The sequence below is a fragment of the Myotis nattereri genome (assembly GCF_964212035.1).
Source record: "Myotis nattereri genome assembly, chromosome: 15".
Lineage (NCBI taxonomy): Eukaryota > Metazoa > Chordata > Mammalia > Chiroptera > Vespertilionidae > Myotis > Myotis nattereri.
Genome location: NC_138090.1, coordinates 41,322,139 through 41,343,122, shown reverse-complemented (window position 1 = coordinate 41,343,122; position 20,984 = coordinate 41,322,139). Strand labels below are relative to the sequence as shown.

At 49.8% G+C, this 20,984-nt stretch overlaps 1 protein-coding gene across 2 annotated transcripts; it reads right to left on the bottom strand.

Moving 5' to 3' along the window:
* Positions 1–113: 113 nt before the first annotated feature.
* BCKDHA (branched chain keto acid dehydrogenase E1 subunit alpha) lies at positions 114–20,935 on the bottom strand. 2 transcript variants are annotated; one of them, XM_081107798.1, is made up of 9 exons: positions 20,796–20,935; positions 9,942–10,124; positions 9,751–9,837; positions 4,566–4,674; positions 2,264–2,425; positions 1,972–2,178; positions 1,657–1,798; positions 1,354–1,525; positions 114–635 (listed from the first exon to the last, which is right to left on the bottom strand). In XM_081107798.1, the coding sequence occupies exons 1-9, from the start codon at positions 20,901–20,903 to the stop codon at positions 465–467; spliced, it is 1,341 nt and encodes a 446-aa protein (XP_080963924.1). In that variant the 5' UTR covers positions 20,904–20,935; the 3' UTR covers positions 114–464. The 2 variants fall into 2 exon arrangements, with proteins under 2 accessions (XP_080963924.1, XP_080963925.1); XM_081107799.1 differs by lacking the exons at positions 9,751–9,837; positions 9,942–10,124 and having other exon boundaries at positions 20,796–20,933.
* Positions 20,936–20,984: the final 49 nt, after the last annotated feature.

Sequence of the window (20,984 nt, the reverse complement as noted above, 5' to 3'; positions counted from 1 at the left end):
GGGCATGGACAAAAAAAGGTTGAGAACCACTGATCTAACTGAAGGGGCAGGGTCCCAAACCAGTCATGCAGGACTCCCACCTCCAAAACTCCAGGAAACAGAGACCAAAGGTGTCAGAGAACCAAATGTAGACAGTTTATTCACTGCCTGCTGACCACCCCTCACTTTGAGTAAGTGCTTGCCCCTAGCCCAGAGGGGCTTCCAGTCCTGGAGGCATCCTACCTAGCTCCTGGGAGAAGGCACTGCAACCACAAAGTGGGGGATGAGAAGGCCCCCCAACAATGTAATAGCCTAGAGGAGCTGGGATGGTGAGCAGAAGCCCCCCCTTACTATCTCAGTCCTGCCCTGGCTCCTTGGAGGGTGCTGGCTGGGGAAGAGGATGGTATCCTGCCAGCTGCCTCCACCCCTCAGCCTGGGACTGCCTCTCGGGGTACCTGAGATGGGTGGGGTGGGGCGAGCAGGCCTCACTTCTCAAAGTGGTCCAGGGGATAGTGCTCGCCGTAGGTCTGGAGGTGACGGGCCAAGGACTCCTGCTGCTTGCGGAGCTGGGCAGGCATCTCCTCATACACATCCGAGAAGAGCAGACTGGGATTGGGCTTCAGCTTCCGCTCGGCCTGCTCGAAGGCCTCCATCACCTGGGGGACACGGGATGGTGGGCAGGAAACTGGCCTCCCATCCAGGGCCCTGCCTCCTACCTGTAGGACTCCAGTGAGGCATTAACCCCCCCGAGCCTTTGTGCTCCCATCGGGACAACGAAGACAGTCATTATCACAGTGGTGACAGCTGTCATCCCCATCAATGCCCCAACCCCAGCATTTCCATCCTTCGCAGGACTAGGTACTGACCTAAGCCTATAGAACGGTTTCAGACTCAACAGCCCTAAGAAGCAGGCTGGTTAGAGATAAGGAAACCAAGGCTCAGAAAAGAGACTTGCCCGTGACAACGTAGTTAGGGACAGAGCTGGACACACTGCTGCCTGACGCCAGGGCCGGCCCTTACCTCTGGCTCCTGATGACCAGGGCCAGGGAGGACATGGGCTGACCGTGGGTGGGACACTTACACCACATGCAGATTAAGTCATCCCATCCCCAACCTTCTGAAGCGGGTACCCAGGATCCCTCTTCAGAGATGAGAGAGCAGAGGGCAGACATTGTGCCAAGAACATGGCTGAGGTGCATGTGCCCAGGCAGCCTGGCTCCATAGGCCACATTTACAGGTGTCCCTGGGGTGATCCCCGAGTCTCCCAGTTCAATGTCCCCCAAATCCCAGCCTCCAACCTTCCAGGGTTCTCCATGATGCACCACCTCCAGACACCACCTGGGACTTCAGTTTCCAACAGAGGGAGCCCCTCACCTTCTTGCGGGACTGCTTCCTCCAGGCCTTCTCCTGCTCGTCGTCCCACCAGCCACGGCTCTGCATGTAGTGCCTCAGCCGGGAGATGGGGTGGTCCTGCTTGTCCCAGTAATTGACCTCGTCCACCGAGCGGTATGCCGAGCTGTCATCACTGGTGCTGTGGTGCCCAATCCTGCTCAAGGCAAGGAAGGGGATACAACTTGGGGTGATAGGGTCAGGCTTTGGAGACCCCAGTGATCGATGTGGGGAAGATGGTAAAGATGGTGGCTGTCAAGGCTGATGGGAATGGGGGGAGGCAGGCACCTATAGGTCATGGCTTCAATGAGGAAGGGCTGGTTCTCTGCCACGGCCCGCCGCCGGGCCTCCTTGGTGGCATTATACACGGCGAACACGTCATTGCCATCCACACGGATTGACAAGATGCCGTACCCGGGGCCTCGAGCCGCTGTGGGAACAGAGAGAGGCAGCTGAAACCCCATGGCTCTGATGAGGACAATGAGCAGGGAAGGAAAGGGGAGGAGAGCCAACAGAGCAGCGCTCCATTCACTGTCTCCTGCGACCTCCCTGTGTCGCAGGAAGAGGACAGGAGGGGAGAGAGGAGATGACACAGGTCCATACCGATGCCATCGCCGCGGTACTGCTCAGAGGTGGGTGTGGAAATGGCATAGCCATTGTTCCGGCAGAAGAAGATGATGGGGCACTCAAGCGTGGCGGCGAAGTTGAAGCCGGCATGGGCATCCCCCTCACTGGCTGCCCCCTCACCGAAGTAACAGATAACAATCCTGTTGGCATTGGCCCGCTTGGCTGCGTAGGCTGCTCCCACCGCTGCAGGCAGTGAGAGGGTGGTAAGCAGGAGCAGCGCACCATAAATACTCATCGCCCTCACACGCACACGCACACGCATTCTCACCCTGAGGAATCTGTGTGGCCAGTGGAGAGGAGATGGTGACGAAGTGACGTTCCTTGCAGCCATAGTGGACGGGCATCTGGCGCCCCTTACCCAGGTCGTTCACGTTGCCGTAGCACTGGTTCATGAACTGTTCCAGGGGGAAGTCCCGATACATCAGCACGCCTGCATGGGGAGGAGGCAGCAGTTAGTGGGGGAGGGGGGCCTAAGGGGATAGATAAACCCTGTGGGGGTCCCAGGGCAAGGCCCTTCCTGCCCAAACTTCCAACTTCCTGTTTGTACAGTTAAGGGAGCTGAACAAGAGCAGGGGAGGCATACTGTCATGCTTAGGAGACCAGCAGGTGCAGGAACCAGGTGGGCAGGCCAGAAAACACCAGGCCTGGCCCTGGCTGGTTTGACGCAGTGGTTAGAGGGTCTGCCCTCAGACTCAAGGGTCAAGGGTTCGGTTCCCAATCAAGGGCATGTACCTCGGTTGCAGGTTCCATCCCGGCAACCAGTCAATGTGCCTCTCTTACATCAATGTCTCTCTTCTCCCACCCCCCCTCTTTCACTCTCTCTTACAAAAAAAAAAAATAATAATAAAATCAATGGAAAAAATATCTGCCGGTAAAGATTTTAATGCAAAAAAAAATTATGAAGGAAGCCACTGTTCAGACCAACTGATTGCTACCCAGGGAGGCTAAATCATTCAGTTTTTCAAAAGACAAAGACATCCAGCTTGCTTTTTTTTTTTTTTTTTTAAATGAGAACGTACCTAATTTCTTTAAACAAATCTCTGGTGGATGCCTACCTACCATCAAAGGGAGCCGACCACAAGGCTCTGACAGGGAACTGTGATGCCCACCTCGCCTGGCTGGTGAGGGGTTCCCTGAGGCAGCACAATCCAGGCATGTTGTTCTGAGTACCCTTGTTCTCCCCACTCCACAGCGGGGAGACTGAGAGTCAAGGATGGGCAGAGTCCACCTCACCTTGCCTCAGCAGCTGCCCAGAAGCAGGGCCTTGTGTTGACTGTGGTGCCAGGGCCCAAACAGTCCTGTGTGGAGTACCCAGCTGCCACCACGAGTCCAGGACCCTCACTTGGCCCTGCCTGAAGACCCCAACAGCAAAAACGGGCAGGAAGCACTCTGCAAACCCGGCTTGCAGTCGTTTCTGGGGAAATCTTCCTTGCTAACAATGCTGAACCATGGACTATCACAGGGTGTCTGTCCTCTTACAGCATGTGGGGTTGGGGGTCAGGTGCAGCGGAGAGGGGAGTAGACAGTCCAAGAGTAGACCAGAACACCCTACTGGTCGAGGGAGGCTCTGCACAGCCAGCCTGGCCAAGTCCTGCCTCCCTCCTGAAAAGTTATCCCAGGCTGCGAGGACCCAGCCAGTCACAGTATCACTCCACACTGAGTGCTTACCCCAGGCCAAGCCCTGAACTAACGGCTTTGCGTCATCTCTCCCACAAACGCCCTCAACAACCATATTGAAAGAAAGGGTTCGCCATCTCCCACTATACATGAGAAAACCAAGGAGCAGTTGAGCAACCTGCCCTCGGTCATGAAGTACTTATGAGGAAGGCTCAGATTTGTCTCCCTGGAAGCCCAGAGGGGAGGCTCTCTGGCAAGGCCCCCACACCAACCACCAGTCTGGAACCACCCTTTGGGCTCCCCAGGCTAACTCTTCACCCCCATCACTCTTTTATGCACATTGATTTTCTTCAGTCCTTGCCTTTGATGCTTCCTTCCCTGCACTTGTTCCCTTAGAAGTCAGCCAGCTCCCTGGCTGGGACCTGCCAGGCCTTCCCATCTGCTTCTGTCCCTGAAGGCTGCGGCACGTGGAGGGAGGCCAGCAGAGCTCGCACGGTGTGGACAAGGGCCCACACCTGCAGCTAGGCCTGCCCTTACTGCATGTTCCCAGCAACCCCCAGTGCAGGGGTTACAATACCATCATCATCTTGATTTTGGAGATGAGAAAACTGACACTCAGAGAAGGGAAATGACCTGCCCCAAATCTGACAACTGGTAGCCATGGACCAACTAGGAGCACAGCTTTTAACCACAACAGTGCCGGGCTTACACAGAGGGGAAGCCCACCCCCTCCAAACTCCCGTACCTGGCTTCGCTCTCTCTTGCTTGAAAAGCTCTTCCTCCAGCTCCTTGGACCTCCCTGACATCTTGTCGCTCCTCAAAGAGCACACGGAGTAACTAATGTGGGCTGCGCCTTCACGCCAGGAGGGACTGGGCCTGACCTGCCTTGATGGGGACCGCAGACCCAGGCCTCTGGCATGTGTTCCATAGGGCAGGGCCATGGGCAGACGTACCTGCCTCCCGGTACTGGCCAAACACCAGGTCAGTGTTGTCCAGGGCTGCTGCACTCCCCACGTGCGTCCCCTCCTCACCATAGTTGGTCATGTAGAAGGAGATCCGGCCCTGGGGGTAGAAGGGGGTCCAGAGGCCCGGGCTCAGTTATGCTGGGCAACCACAGAGAGCCATCCAAATCCTGACTATCTGATGACTCGGTTGATCAACTTCCTAAAGGCCATTCTGGGCCAGGCCACAGTTTCACCCTTCATGGAGGAACTGCAAGACTGGTTAGAGCCAGAGTGAGGGAGCTGTGTGATGGAAGCAGTAAGGACATACCCACCCCACCAGGGAGGGGCACCAGGGAGCAATGCCTAAGCTGAGTGAAGGCAGAGAGAACAATAAAAGCCAGGAGACTGGAAGGGCTGGGACATGAAGTGGGAAAAGTGGGGAAGGATGCGGCAGGAGACAGAAGCAGAACCCAGGCAGTGCAGAGAATGGCACATCTGGACTTTCCCCGGAGAATGGTGGTAACCTGCTCATGGTTCTCTTTGGGGAGTGATGTTTTAGAAAGGTCTCTCAGGCTACCATGTGGGAAATGGATGGAGGAAACAGGACTGAGTGCAGCAAGCTATGCAGAAGGGCCAGTGGCCTGGCCTGTTAGTGCTGAGAAGCAGGGAGAGGAATGGATGGTTGACAATCTTAAAAAGCAGTCTCGCCCTAACCGACTTGGCTCAGTGGATAGAGCATTGGCCTGCAGACTGAGGGGTCCCAGGTTCGATTCCAGCCAGGGGCACATGCCTGGGTTGCGGGTTCGATCCCCAGTAGGGGGCATGCAGAAGGTAGCCAATCAATGATCCTCTCTCATCATTGATGTTTCTATCTCTCTCCTTTTCTCCCTTCCTCTCTGAATTCAATAAAGAAATTTTTTTAAAAAAGCAGTCTCCATGCTCAATTTGACAGCACATATACTAAAACTGAAATGATACCAAGATTAGCATGGCCCCTATGCAAAGGTAACATGCAAATTCGTGAAGCGTTCCATATTTTTTATTTACAATAATCATGACATGGAAGCAACCCAAGTACCTATCAATAGACAAGTGCACAAAGAAGATGTGGTACATATGTACAATGGAATGCTACGTGGCCATAAAAAAAAGAATGAAATCTTACCATTTCCAAGAACGGAGACCTAGAGAGTATTATGTTAAGTGAAATAAGTCAGTCAGAGAAATAGAAATACCATATGATTTCAATTATATGTGGAATCTAAAGAACAAAATAAACAAAACACAAACAGCCCGGGCTGGGTAGCTCAATTGGTTAGAGCATCGTCCCAATACGCCAAAGTTGTGGGTTTGATTGCTGGTCAGGGCACATACAGAAGCAACCAATGAATGCATAAATAAGTGGAACAACAAATCAATATGGATCTCTTAAAACTCAAACGATAAAGTTTTTTTTAAAAAAAGAAGTACAGCCATGACCGGTTTGAAGGGTCCCGAGTTCGATTCCAGTCAAGGGAATGTACCTTGGTTGCAGGCACATCCCCAGTAGGGGGTGTGCAGGAGGCAGCTGATCGATGTTTCTCTCTCATCGATGTTTCTAACTCTCCCTCTCCCTTCCTCTCTGTAAAAAATCAATAAAATATATATTAATTTAAAAAAAGCAGTACAAATCATAGTTACAAAATAGTCATGGGAATGTCAAGTACAGCATAGGGAATAGAGTCAATAATACTCTAATAACTATGTATGGTGCCAGGTGGGTACTTGAATTATTGGGGGGATCACTTTGTAAATTATATAATTGTCTAACTAGTATGCTGTACACCTGAAACTAGTATAAAATAATAATGAATAAAAATAAATTTAAAAAATAATACTGAATGTCAACTATAATTGAAAAATAAAAATTTTTAAAAATTACATTAGCCCACCCAGCTGGTGCGGCTCAGTGGTTGAGTGTTAACCCATGAACCAAGAGGTCCCAGGTTTGATTCTGGGTCAGGACACATGCCCTGGTTGCCAACTCAATCCCCAGTAGGGGGTATACGGGATGCAACCAATCAATGTGTCTCATATCGATGTCTCTCTCTCTCTCTCTTTTCTCCTTTCCCTCACTCCCTCACTTCTACTCTTTCTAAAAGTCAATGGAAAAATATCCTCGGGTTGGGATTAACCAAAATAATAATAAATTTAATTTTTTAAAAAAGCCTCCAATGGCAGACCCCCCTGGCTGGCTATACTGGTGCCCAACCCCAGAGCCTGGAAAAGCCAAATGATAGGTTACCAGCCTCCCTCACAGTCAGAGGTGGCCACAGGACACAGGTCTAGCCAGATGTTTAAGTGAAAGTCTGCTTTTGCTTTCTTTTTCTTCCTGCCTGGCACACAGCCCTGAAGCCTGGACCAGAGGCAGCCATCTTGGAATATGAGGCAACAAGCATTGATGAAAGGCAACTCATCCAGCGGAGTGGATTTCTAACTAAATGCCTAGAGACAGAGAAAGTGATAGCAAGGAGGAGGAAGAAGTGAGAAATTAAATGCAGGCCTCCAATTTGGGCAAATGGGTGGATGGTGGGGCACCCTTCACTGAGAACTGGCCTAAGGGTGGGAGGGAAACAGGTCTGGGAGGAAGGTGCAGAGGCCAAGTCGGGACAGGCTGAATTTGGTGTGGGAATCAGGGCAAGAAGCCAAGTAGATCTGGGGCTAAGAGGAGAGGTCTGATTGGAGATCTGGGAAACCCCTGGCATAAAGATAGACATGAGCTCCCTAGAACGACATGTAAAGTGAAACAGAGAGAGCCCATGCTGGCACCTGCAGGATGCCCTCTGCATAGTCCTCATGTGTTCTGCAGGCCTGGCTTTCTGTCATGGTGGGTGAACCAGGTGAATAATGCTTTCTTCTAGGTGGGGAGCCAATTAAAAGTTAATTGACCTCCCAGAGCCAAGTGAGTGGGTGGATGCCAGGTGCTGAGTGCCTGGCAGGGCTGTGAGATTGGTGAGAGGAGGGTCCCCTGAGGAAACAGGACCTGGGTTACTGGCAAAGGTCACTGGTTGCCACCCTGTCTCCTACCCCTCTTCCTCTTTGTTAACAGAGATCTTACTCACCACAGGCAGCGACTGCACAGACTAAAACACTATATTTCTCATTCTCCCTTGTAGCTCGAAGTGACCAATGAGATGTGAGATATTATTAGGACTACCTGGAACGTCCTATATAGGTGGCTATGGGAGATACCTGGAAAGTGGCATGTCTGACCTTCCACCTTCCTTCCACCTGCCTGGAAAGAAATGTGATGGAGAGAACCCCAGCAGCCATTAGATTCATAAGGGGTCCTCAAGGCTAGAAGTCAACACTGGGTATCCAAAGACATTGTGGGGCCACCATACCAGCCCAGACCACCTGTTTCCAGATGTCTTTTATGCAAGAGGAAAAAAAACTATTAATCTGTTGACGCTACTGCTTTTATTTTTGTTACGATTTTTTTTGAGGGGGGTCGAGGACTGTTACTTGCAGGTGAAAGTAATCCTAGCTAACAGGATAAGCCTTGATGGATGAGTTGAGCTCATTGAGGGCTCCCTTGTCAGCCAATGGGCAAGGGGCCTTACATGATGGTTCTCATAGAATTCCTTCCCCAACCCTACAGGGCGGGTTCTCTTATTATCCCCATTTTTTAAATATATTAAAGAAACTGAGACAAAGACAAGAAACATCATCTGCCCAAAGCCATAGCTGTGATTGGACCCACAGACCATCTGTTTGTGCAGCCAATGCAGGGGCAGGAAGGAACCCAGGCATGTGTGAGGGTGGGAAGATGGCCTGGCCTGGCACTGAGGCTATGGAGAGGCCACGGCCACAGTGGAACAGGAGACAGAATGGACAGGAAGGGCCAGACGTGATCCTGTGGACATGGGAGCCACAGGAAGTTTCTGGGCAGGGTAGAGACACTACCCTAACTCGGAGAGCCAGGGTATTTGGTGTGGGAATCAGGGCAAGAAGCCAAGGAGATCTGGGGCTAAGAGGAGAGTACTCCTGAGAGCAAGAATCTGGGAGTAGACTGCCTGTCTGATTTGCTCAGTCCTGTCTTTTAGGCCAGTGAGCCTCATACTTTAGATCACAGCAGAGTCACCTAAGGCTTGATGGAAATGCAAATTTCTATCATGGGTGGTGCCATCTGAGGACCTACCTGCTCAATATTCTTCCCCCTTTTCTAACAGGAACCCCGGCACTCATGCTCTCAGTCTACTCCTCTATTCCCTTGGTTCTTGGGGTGGCCCCAGCCTGGCCTATCACAGGAGCTGGTTCAGGGAGGTGTCTGTGACCAAAGCCTGGCCAATGAGCATCAGTCTCTAGGCCTTCTGCTGCTGAAACATTAGGGACTACTTTCTTTCCACCACTAAGGAGCAGGTTTAATTATCATGAGGCTGGTAAGATCATGACAAATAGCTAATATTGATCATGGGCTGACTAAATGCCAAGTTCACTGTTCCTAAGACCATTCATTACATATGCCACCATCAACCCTCATGGCAACCCCATGCAGACCAGAAAACTGATGCACTGAGAGGTTAAGCAGCTTTCCCAGGGCAGTAAAACCAGAAAAGTAACAGATGAGCACTTCAATCACACCATGAACCCTTTCTCCACCACCTCTCCATGAGCCTGGAGCCAGAGACCACCACTGTTCGAGAATGAAGGAAGCCAAGGCAAAAGAGAGGAGAAAAGACACTCAGAGAAACAGGTCTGATGACATCTTTCAAGCCCCCAGACCCAGCTGTGCCCTCTGGACTTTAGTTACTTGAGTCAATATTTCCCTCTTTGACTGGATCTCTGCCCACTGAGGATCACAGCATGTTTGGCATGGGAACTCCGGGGAGTACCAAGGGTCACCATTTCTCAGGACTTTGTGTTCCCGAAAAGGGCCCTCACATCTCCTACCTTCCCTCTCCCTGCAAGGTTAAGTCCCCAGTCTGGAGCACATTAGGTGTTTTCAGTGATCTGGTCCATCCTTCTGCCCCTGGGCATGGCCCTTCCCACATTCTCCCTCCAGAGCCCCAAAAGAACCCCAAGAACTCGACCGCAAGACAAAGGATCTCCATTCCACTCTCTCCTCCTTGGGAACTGTCTTTTGGCCCACACACAAGTAGGAGGACCTCAGGTAATTCCAAGCTCCCCCCACCCCCAGTCTATCCCCACCCACCTGCCGCTGGGACTCATAGAGGATGCGATCCATGGTGTTCAGCAGCGTCATGCTCTTATAGAACTTGAGCACCTTCTCCTGCGGCAGCTGCAGATAGAGGCACAGAGATATGTGGGGCCAGTGGGACCAAAGAGGACATGGGCAAAGGGCCTGGGCATGGGAAGCAGGGGCTGGGGGAGAAGGCCTCTTACATGGGGATCCTCACTGGGGTTGATGATCTGGCCCTGACGATCCATGACACGGTAGATGGGGATCCCAGAGATGACATTGGGTTGCATGAATTCCAGCTTGTCTATGAACTCTGCTGAGGCCCCTGGGAACTGGGGCTTGTCATCCAGGGATGAGAAGTGCTGTTCCTGCTGCCTCTGTGGATGCTGGGGAGGGAAGCGGAGAACGCCTGAGTCAGGAGCAGCACCCAGGTTCCATTGGCTCAACTCCATGGGGACAGTCAGTGTGGCCTCATGGATAAGTCACCGTGGCTCAGGTGGACTCTGGGGCCTGACACATAGGGTGTGAATTCCAGCTCCACCACTCTCCCATTGCAAAACCTTGGGCAAGTTACCAGAGTGTCTTTGTGTCTTAGTTCCTCATCCAATTGGGGTGAAAATAACTATCCCACGGGGTTTTTGTAAAGATTAAATAACTCAATAAAATGACAGGCAGTTCAAGAACTGGCAGCTATTATTATTATCAGAGACCCAAACTCTTCACCCCGGCATTCAAGACCTCCCCAGTCTGGCCACAGAGGACCGCCTCCCTCTTTCAATCGCCCACAGCTACCACAGGCACAGACATCTCTGGAGGGTGCCCTCAAGTCAGCCAGCTAAGTTCTTTACTGACATCTGTATCCACCAGGGAGGCCACCCAAAATAAAGCTAAATCTGTGAGTTGTTTTTTTTTGTTGTTTTTTTTAATATATTTTATTGATTTTTTACAGAGAGGAAGGGAGAGAGAGAGTTAGAAACATCGATGCGAGAGAAACATCGATTAGCTGCCTCCTGCACATCTCCTACTGGGGATGTGCCCGCAACCCAGGTACATGCCCTTGACCGGAATCGAACCTGGGAACTTTCAGTCCGCAGGCCGACGCTCTATCCCAGCCGTGGGCAAACTACGGCCCGCGGGCCGGATCCGGCCTGTTTGAAATGAATAAAACTATTGAAAAAAAAGACCGTACCCTTTTATGTAATGATGTTTACTTTGAATTTATATTAGTTCACACAAACACTCCATCCATGCTTTTGTTCCGGCCCTCCGGTCCAGTTTAAGAACCCATTGTGGCCCTCGAGTTAAAAAGTTTGCCCACCCCTGCTCTATCCACTGAGCCAAACCGGTTTCGGCGAAATCTGTGAGTTTTTAAGAGTCAGCCTGCCTGAGTTCAAATTCCTTGTTGGGTGACCATAGAAAAGTGACTTCCCCTTTTCCAAGTCTGTCCTTTCTCATCTGTAAAATGGAGAACAAGAACACCTTATGGAATGTTATGAGGCTAGCCCTAGCTGGTTTGGCTCCAAGCATCGGCCTGGGGACTGAAGGGTCCAGGGTTCGATTCTGGTCAAGGGCACATGCCCAGGCTGTGGGCTTGATCCCCAGTAGGGGGTGTGCAGGAGGCAGCCAATCAATGATTCTCATCATTGACGTTTCTATGTCTCTCTCCCTCTCTCTTCTTCTCTGAAGTCAATAAAAATATATATATTTTTTTATTTTTTATTTTTATTTTTTTTTTAAATATATTTTATTGATATTTCACAGAGAGGAAGGGAGAGGGATAGAGAGTTAGAAACATCGATGAAAGAGAAACATCGATCAGCTGCCTCCTGCACATCTCCTACTGGAGATGTACCTGCAACCAAGGTACATGCCCTTGACCGGAATCGAACCTGGGACCTTTCAGTCCGGAGGTGCACATCTCCTACTGGAGATGTACCTGCAACCAAGGTACATGCCCTTGACCGGAATCGAACCTGGGACCTTTCAGTCCGGAGGCTGACGCTCTATCCACTGAGCCAAACCGATTCCGGCAATAAAAATATATTTTTTAAAAAAAAGAAATGTTTCCGAAACCGGTTTGGCTCAGTGGATAGAGCGTCGGCCTGCGGACTGAAGGGTCCCAGGTTCGATTCCGGTCAAGGGCATGTACCTGGGTTGCGGGCACTTCCCCAGTGGGAGATGTGCAGGAGGCAGCTGATCGATGTTTCTCTCTCATCGATGTTTCTAACTCTCTATCTCTCTCCCTTTCTCTCTGTAAAAAATCAATAAAATGTATTTTAAAAAAAAAAAAGAAATGTTATGAGGCTAAAATGAGATCATGCATGTAAATGTTAGCAGAGCACTTATAAATCATACAGTAAATGCTCAAAAAAATGTTGATTATCATTTATACCACCATATCATTGCACTCATCTCTTTCCTATTTCTTCCCCCATAATTGGGCAAACTGCTCCACACACATCAGTGCCCTCTCCACACCAGGCCTAACTCCCCCCATAAGCCCAGCCTGACTCACTCAACAAATATTTGAGCACCTGCTTCATTCCAAGCCCTGTGCTGGGTTCTGGGGACCCAGCATGGAAGACAGATGCTGAACAAGTACCGACGAGGGTGAGTCACATTCTCCTAGAAGCCATGGGCCTCCACACAGCCTAGTGGAAAGAGGGGCAGGCTTCTCTGAGGAAGGGACACAAGAGCTGAGACCTGAAGGATATCTATGAGTCAGGGAAAGAGCATTCGATACCAGGGGAACAAAACATGCAAAAGGCAAAATGTGAGGAGTAGCGTGTCCCTGAGGAACCTGGAAGGAGCTCAGAGTGGCTGGAGGAGCTCTGTGGGGAGCATCACACCTGCTGGGATCAGAGGACGCCTGGCTGGATAAGCCCGTGAGAAGTCTACATATGTCACAGGATATGAACCAATTCCATTTCTTAGCTCTTGAACTAACCTTGAACAGGTCTCAATATGGCAATAGCTCCCCTTGATGAAGCACTTGCTGGGTGCCAAGCTGAGCTCTGCATGCACAATCTTAATACTGCCCTTGAGTAGATGAGAAAACTGTGGCTCAGGGAGATAAAATAACCTGCACTGGGCCACAGAGCTAAAACTAAATAAACAGGATTAGCTTCAAACCTGGGCAGGTCCAACATTCAGACCCCTAAACCCATGCTCCTAACCCAACTGCGGCAGCTGGCTTTGTTTCCACATGTCTACATCTGTACTTCCCGCTGGACGCCAGGTCCGGCTTAGCTCAGAATGGTGGCTTTACTTCCAACAGGAGCTAAAGAGGAATAACTGGATCTGCCAGGAGCTGGACCGCACACATTGGTGCTCAAGTGTGTTTCCCTTCCCTCTCTCCTCTAATTGCAGTGAAGAAGCCATCCAAGGTTCCAGAGGGGAGCATGAACATGTGTGCGTTTATCTGTGATTATAGTTCTAAGGAAATGAAGGAAACTCCACTCCCAACAGCAGGGCAGGTCCAGGCTCGACATCACGGCAGACTTACCCTCTGCGTGCGAGGGAAGCAACTAAACTGCAGAACAAACTCTGCAGACTGTGCTTCCCCCTGAGCACTCCGGACCTTTCCATCCACCTAGAGCAGCGGTTCTCAACATGTGGGTCGCGAGCCCCTTGGGGGTCAAAAGACCCTTTCACAGGGGTCCCCTAAGACCATCGGAAAACACATATATAATTACATATTGTTTTTGTGATTAATCACTATGCTTTATGTTCAGTTTGTAACAATGAAAATACATCCTGCATATCAGATATTTACATTACGATTTATAACAGTAGCAAAATTAGTTATGAAGTAGCAACGAAAATAATTTTATGGTTGGGGGTCACCACAACATGAGGAACTGTATTAAAGGGCCGCGGCATTAGGAAGGTTGAGAACCACTGACCTAGAGGATCCTTTTGTGTTGTGCCTGTCCACACACACATAACAAGCTCTGGGAAGGCAGGGATCATGTCCAGGTTGGTTACAGAAGCAGGCAATTATTGAACAAACAGATGGATGAGTGGTTACATTCACTGGTACTGGAATCCCACTGGCCTGGGTTCCAATTTCTTAGCTCACTGTATGGCCCTCTGCTAGACACTGTATCTGTTTTAATTTCTCCCCCTGTAAGAGGTTGCAGGGGGCTGCTGTGAAAAGTTCCTAAGATAAGGCACACAAAGGGTTCAGTACAGGTATGGGACATACCATGTGCTCGAAAATTGGTAGAAGCGGAAAAACCAAGTCTAGGAGGGTAGGAAATGGGAAAAAGGGAAATGACAGGAGGAAGACAGACAAAGAGGAGTTGGGGAGAAGGGCTGGCTACACCCCAAACTGGGTTGAGACGCCAGACCATTCCAGAGTAGGTCTGAGGTCCACAGGAGACAGATGGAACGAGGGCTGCAATCTGGGGAGGGGCTCTAAGAAGGTAGTCCAGAGGCCAGCAGAGGTCAGGACCATAGCATCTCAGGGTGTGAGGACAGCACTAGAGACTGGAGAGCTACTGTCAGGGCACTGTGGCACACCCCACACATTAGAGTTGAGCCTTGGCTATCCCCCTTCTCTGCGGCCATCTCAGGGTTACTGTGCTAATTCAATGAGCTCCTCGAAGGGCTCAACAGTGCCTGGTCCTGAAGAAATGCTCCATTATGAGAGGGAGTGGGTGGTAAATGCCTGCAGAGGAAGGATGGGACTCCACCCACTTCTTTTGTTTTCGGTGAGGGGGTGGGTTTGTTCTGGAGGCCAGAAGTCACAATGGCAGAGGCTACACACATTTACACAAAGCCTTGAAGCCACATCCTCCCCCACCACACAGGAAACAGGGAAACCTGCTCTGGGTGGCCTGGTCTGCCCAGCACGTCAGTGCTGGGGTGGCCCCACATGGAGTCACTCCCTACAGCACCAAGGTTATGAGCAAGGACTTGAACAAACTGCTGTCCCCTGGCTGTGTAACTAAAGCTCCCTGAGCCTCCATTTCCTCGTATGTAAACAGCGGATGGATAGTATGAGTACTTAGCCCAGCACCTGGCACATAATGAACATGCAATACACCCAAGTAACCAAATAATGTATTTGACAATTATTGTCACACAGGTAGATACGGAATACTTGTTCCAAGTCAGGCCTGAACGGAGGGCTGGAGATGAAGGGAAAGGATGGATGACAGATACTAGTAACACACAAGTTGCAATCAAGAAGGGTGAACTAAGAGGAGACAGGAGAGCTTAGTGGTTAACACAGGGCAGGGTAGGAAGAGACACTAAAGCTAAACTGCCTGTGTTTGAATCCTGACTTTGTCCCTTTTCAGCTATGTCATCTTGGGCAGGAGACAGTCTCCCTGACCCTGTGTCCCCTTATGGGGAAAAATAAGGATTACTACTTCGCAGGCATGGTGGTGAGATGGGTATAAAGCCCTGCCATAGCTCGGGGGGGAACCTTTTACTACCAGCATCAGATGGAGCATGACGAAAGCTTCCTAGAGAAATGGGGGGCGGGGTGTAAAGCTGAGGCCTGCTGGACACGCAGGGGTGAGCCAGGTAAAGGCTGCGGAAAGAGCACTGCAGTCCCTGGGAACAACAAAGGCTCTGAGGCAGAAGAGAGCCTAGCACCCTGCACGCTGGAGACCAGATTGGCCGCAGCACATTAATAGCTAACTGTCAGCTAACTGTCACGGTGCTGGGCGCCACTCCATGCACTTTCTTTTTGCCCAGTGCTCACTGAACACGCACAGCAGCCAGGTGAGGCAGGCACTACTATCACACCACAGTAAAGCAGAGGTGCTCCTGAGGCTCAGAGGGATTAAGTGACTAGTCCAAGGCCACAGAGGTCATGAGTGGTGAAGGACCATATTCCTACAAAGACCTCTGGGTAAAAGGGGCTCATCCAAAGAGGGGAAATGGCCAGGGGGGCTGAGGGAGGGAGGGAAGGGCTGAGGCCGGCTCTGTCACCCAGCTTCCCACCAGCCGCCCTGGGCAAAGGCTGGTGATACAAGTAAAGACTGGACTAAGCAGGATATTGCAAGACCTAAACGAAAGCCCTAATACAAGTAAAGACTGGACTAAGCAGGATGTTGTAAGACCTAAATGAAAGCCCTAATACTCTCCTCTTGGCAGCCCGGTACTATGAAAAGAAACTGGGCTTTGGAGTCCAGAGCTCCAAGTTCAGACTTCACCTTTCTGCGTCTCAACTTTCTCACCTGTAATGAGAGAAAACTACCAATAGGTACCTTACAGTGTGGCTATAATAAATATAATATGGGTGTGAGTGGGCGCTGTAAATCAAAATGCTTCATGATGTGAAAAAAGAGGCTGGGTTCCTTAAGACACAGGCCAAGGAGATAGACATACAGTTAGGAGACCAGTAACGTCCACCTCCATCCATCCCACAATACACACTGGACACCAACCACCTGGACACTGGAGCCCTTGGGAAGGAGAAATACCTCTAATTTGCACAGACCAAGATCTAGGTCAGTGATGGCGAACCTATGACACGCGTGTCAGAGGTGACACGCGAACTCATTTTTTTGGTTGATTTTTTTTTGTTAAATGGCATTTAAATATATAAAATAAATATCAAAAATATGTCTTTGTTTTACTATGGTTGCAAATATCAAAAAATTTCTATATGTGACACGCACCAGAGTTAAGTTAGGGTTTTTCAAAATGCTGACACGCCGAGCTCAAAAGGTTCGCCATCACTGATCTAGGTGCTTCCTGATTTCCAACAGGGCAGGGACTCTAGTTACCCACTTGCTAAGCTCAGAGAAGTGAAGCATCTTGGCCAAGGTCCCACTTGCTTCTTGGGATGGTGGCTGAGAAACTGACTCAGGACACCTTGACAATCAAGTTTTCCTCCTTTCTCTTCTCCCTCAGCACTAACACATCTGCCAGCAACTGGAAGGGGAGGAAGGGAGACAGAACCAGGCAAACGCCTCTGAGGTAAAAGGAAGGGCAAGCAGGCAGGGAGAAGGCAGCCCCACTCTTCCTCCCAATCCACCTGTTCCAACAACCCAACCAGTCCACTGCAACACAGCCTCCCAACCTTCTCCCAAGGCACTATCTCCTGGCTCCACTGTGACCAGCTAAAACTGCACCATCCAATATAGCAGCCAGCAGCCACCTGTGGCTATTTAAATTTCAATTCATTAAAATTAAATACTGATGCTAATTATCTTAAAATGGGGTTAAGTACTGATAAACCCATCATAAATTGAAAACATCATAAATTGAAATGTATTTAAAACACCTGATCTTCTGCCCTGGCTAGTGTGACTCGGTTGGGTGTCATCCTATGCACCAAAAAGTTGCCGGATCAATTGCAGGTCAGGGCACATGCCTGGGCTGCGGGCTCCATCCCCTGGTATGGGGCATGCAGGAAGCAGCCAACTGATGTTTTGCTCTCACATCGATATTTCTCTCTCTCCCTCTCCCTTCCTCTCAATAAACTATTTTAAAAAGCAGAAATAGAAAAAATAGATATTTAATAAAATATAATAAAAACCTAACCTACTGAACATCACAGCCTACCTTAAATGCTCTCAGAACACTTACATTAACCTATAGCTGGGCATTATCTTGAGTTTCATCTCAAGAGTTAACTGCCATCCAAAGGACCTAAATAGTTCTTCAAAGTGGACATACAGATGGCCAAGAGGCATATGAAACAATGGTCAAAGTCACTAATCATCAGAGAGATGCAAATTAAAATGACAATGAGTTATCACTTCACACCTGTCAGAATGGATACCATCAACAAATGACAAGTGCTGGTGAGGATGTGGAGAAAAGGGAACCCTAGTACACTGCTGGTGGGAATGCAGACTGGTGTAGCCATTATGGAAACAGTATGGAGTTTCCTCAAAAATTCAATATGGAACTGCCATTTGACCCAGTGATTCCACTTCTAGGAATATATCCTGAGAAACCCAAAACACCAATCAGAGAGAATGTATGTACCCCTATGATCAGAGCAGCACAATTTACAATAGCTAAGATCTGGAAACAGCCCAAGTGCCCATCAGTAGATGAGTGGATAAAAAAGCTGTGGTAGCCCTAGCCGGTTTGGCTCAGTGGATGGAGCATCAGCCTGCGGACTGAAGGGTCCCGGGTTCGATTCCGGTCGGGGGCATGTACCTTGATTGTGGGCACATCCCCAGTAGGAGGTGTGCAAGAGGCAGCTGATCAATGTTTCTCTCTCATCGATGTTTCTAACTCTCTATCCCTTTCCCTTCCTCTCTGTAAAAAATCAATAAAATATATTAAAAAATAATAATTTTTTAAAAAGCTGTGGTACATTTATACCATGGAATACTATGCAGCAGTAAAAAAGAATAATCTCTTACCCTTTGAGATGGCATGGAGGAACCTGGAGAGTATTATGCTAAGCAAAATAAGCCAGTCAGAGAAAGACAAATATCATATGATCTCACTCTTATGTGAAATCTAATGAATAAAAAAACCCTGATGAACAAAATAGATCCAGAGACATAGAAGCATAGAACAGGCTGTGGAACCCCAGAGATAAGGGGTGGGGGGGAGATCATCCAAAGAATGCATATATGCATAACCCATAGACACAGACAATAGGATGGTGAAGGCCTAGGGTGGGCTAGAAGGGGTTAATGGGAGGGAAAAGGGCACATATGTAATACTCTCAACAATAAAGATTTAATTTTTTAAATATATTTTACTGATTTTTTAAAGAGAGAAGAAGGGAGAGGGAAAGAGAGAAACATCAATGAGAGGGAAACATCATTGATCAGCTGCCTCCTGCACGCCCTGCACAGGGGATCAAGCCCACAACCTGGGCATGTGACCTGACCGGGAATTGAACCAGTGGCCTCTTGGTTCCTGGCTTGATGCTCAACCACTGAGCATACCAGCTGGGCAAGATTTAATTTTTTTTTAAAAAAAGAGTTTTTCTTCACCAGAAGCAGGAGACATAGATGGGCCTTTTGTAGACATCATGGGATGTGAAAACACAAAACACAATATCCAAAATATGTTGGCCACAGTACACTGTGGTTGTCTGCCCTCGTGATCCTGTGGCTGACTGAGAGCTATAGCCGCTGCCTCTGCCCAGCACAACCACATATTGCTAGTCCAGGAAAATATCAAAATTCAAAGTAAGGTTTACAACGAATGTGTTTCCTCTTCCCCCATTGTAAAATCGGAAAATTGTAAATCAAACCATCGTAAGTTAGGAACCATCTGTAAAATGAACATTTCAGTTCCTCAGTGGCACACCCATGTGCGAGTGCTCAGGTGGCTACTGTACTGGATAGCCAGACACAGAACACTTCCATCTTCACAAGAGGTTCTGCAGGACAGCCCTGGCCTAAAACCTTCTTTGACTAAATGCTACCACTCCTTCCCTCCATTCAAAAAAAAAAAAAAGAAGTATTTTTTAATTTTAGAAAGAACAAGTAAGAGAAATAAAAGTGGGGAAGAAAAACCAAGACTCCAAAAATATATACATTTTTAAATATACATACATAAAAAGTAGGACTTTGTAAGACCTTCTCTTCCTTCCCTCCACCCATCCCCAAAATATGAAAGAGGGGAGTCAACCGGGAAGGGCCGCAGGGAGACTGAACCAGAAGGAAGCTGATTTAATCAAACGAATGACCTTTCCCAGCTCCTGCCCCAGTCCTGCCCACATCCCGCCCCCTGGCCCAGCCAATGGGCTCCTGGGACTGACAGCAGCGGCTACAGAGGATCTGATTGCTAAAAAAAAAAAAAAAGCCACAAAGACCAACCTAAAGGCAGGAGACTGCCCCACCCGCATCAAGCAACGCTTACCTTCCTAACACCCCGCCCCGCCTTGCCGGCCCATCCTCTGCACCCTCCTCCCGTTTCTCCCGCATAGGGTTTCTTCCAAGAGTGTCTAGCTTCCCTTCCTTCTGGATTGCAGGGTCCGAGGGCCAACCCCACAGGAGCCTGGCAGATCTCCCTCCAGGGCCCCATCAATCCAGGCCCTCCAAAAACCACCTTTCTCCTCCCTCCCTTCCCTACAGCCTCACTTTCAAAAGCGGCCTGCATTCCTACTGCCCACATCGTATACCAGTTCTTGGCATGCTACATATTTAATTTTCACAACCACCCCGTGAGGTGCCACTGTTAGCATTTTAGAGGGGGGTGGGGGGTGGGGGGATAGGCCCAGGGAGCACCAAGCCCTGGCCCAAGACACACGGCTGGAAAGTGGCAGATGAGGGATAGGGCCCAACGTGACCGAGCTTCATAACCTTCTAGCCAGCGGTTCTCAACCTGTGGGTCGCGACCCCTTTGGCGACCCTTTCACAGGGGTCGCCTAAGACCATCCTGCATATCAGATATTTACATTACGATTCATAACAGTGGCAACATTACAGTGATGAAGTAGCAACGAAAATAATTTTATGGTTGGGTCACAACATGAGGAACTGTATTTAAAGGGACAGAAGGTTGAGAACCACTGCTACCTCTTCCTGTGGGATTTTAGTTCATAGCTCAGTGCAGCCCACGGGGACTTCCAATAAGACCTGTTCCTAAGAAATGTGGGCCAAGGGCCCCTGAGGACCCCTTCCCCCTCCTCTCTAATTCAACGAGTATTCACGGGTCATCTCCAGTCTGACCACAACAGACAAGGTCCTTGTCCTGGCATTTGATGAGGGGGACACGGGACCAAACTACTTTCTATGCAACTCATTTTAAAGTCAGAATTGCGGCAAAAGAGCAAATAAGTACAGGGCCCTATTTTTTAAAAAGTCCGTGACTGGAGACCTGATCTCCCTTTTCTCCTCTTGAAGGGGAGGGGTCCTTACGGAGAAGTCCTTCCTCCTCATAAGGCAGTTTCACTCCCCAAACTCTGAGGCACAGGTCTCGCTCCAAGCGGCCCTCCAAGCGGCCACCCGCTTCCCTGGGGATGGGTGGCAACGACAGAGGAACCCCCTCACTCTTTCCAAGTTGTCCCTCCTGTGACAGCCCTTCCTTCACTCCCTGCAGGACCCGCATTCTGAAGACAGCACTGACATTCCTATTCCCCCTGGGGAAAACGCCCTGGTGCCTCAGGTACTCACAGATACCGCCAGCCCCCGAGTGCCCAGCCGCCGCAGGAGCTGAAGGCTAGCCCGGCCCAAGCCTCTACTTGGTCCCCAGACCCGCGCCGCACCGGCCGCCAACGCCATCTTGACTAACAACCCAGTGGTGACCCGCCCCTCTCCTCCGCGATACTGGGGGCTGCCGCTTCATGAGCCTGACTCAAATGC

Coding starts and splice junctions, on each gene's coding strand:
- BCKDHA (XM_081107798.1), bottom strand. CDS start 20,903: ATGGCGTTGGCGGCCGGTGCGGCGCGGGTCTGGGGACCAAGTAGAGGC. Junction 9,838..9,941: donor ACCCCAGTGAGGATCCCCAT/GTAAGAGGCCTT, acceptor CTCTATCTGCAG/CTGCCGCAGGAGAAGGTGCT. Junction 2,426..4,565: donor TGGCCAGTACCGGGAGGCAG/GTACGTCTGCCC, acceptor CTCCCCATGCAG/GCGTGCTGATGTATCGGGAC.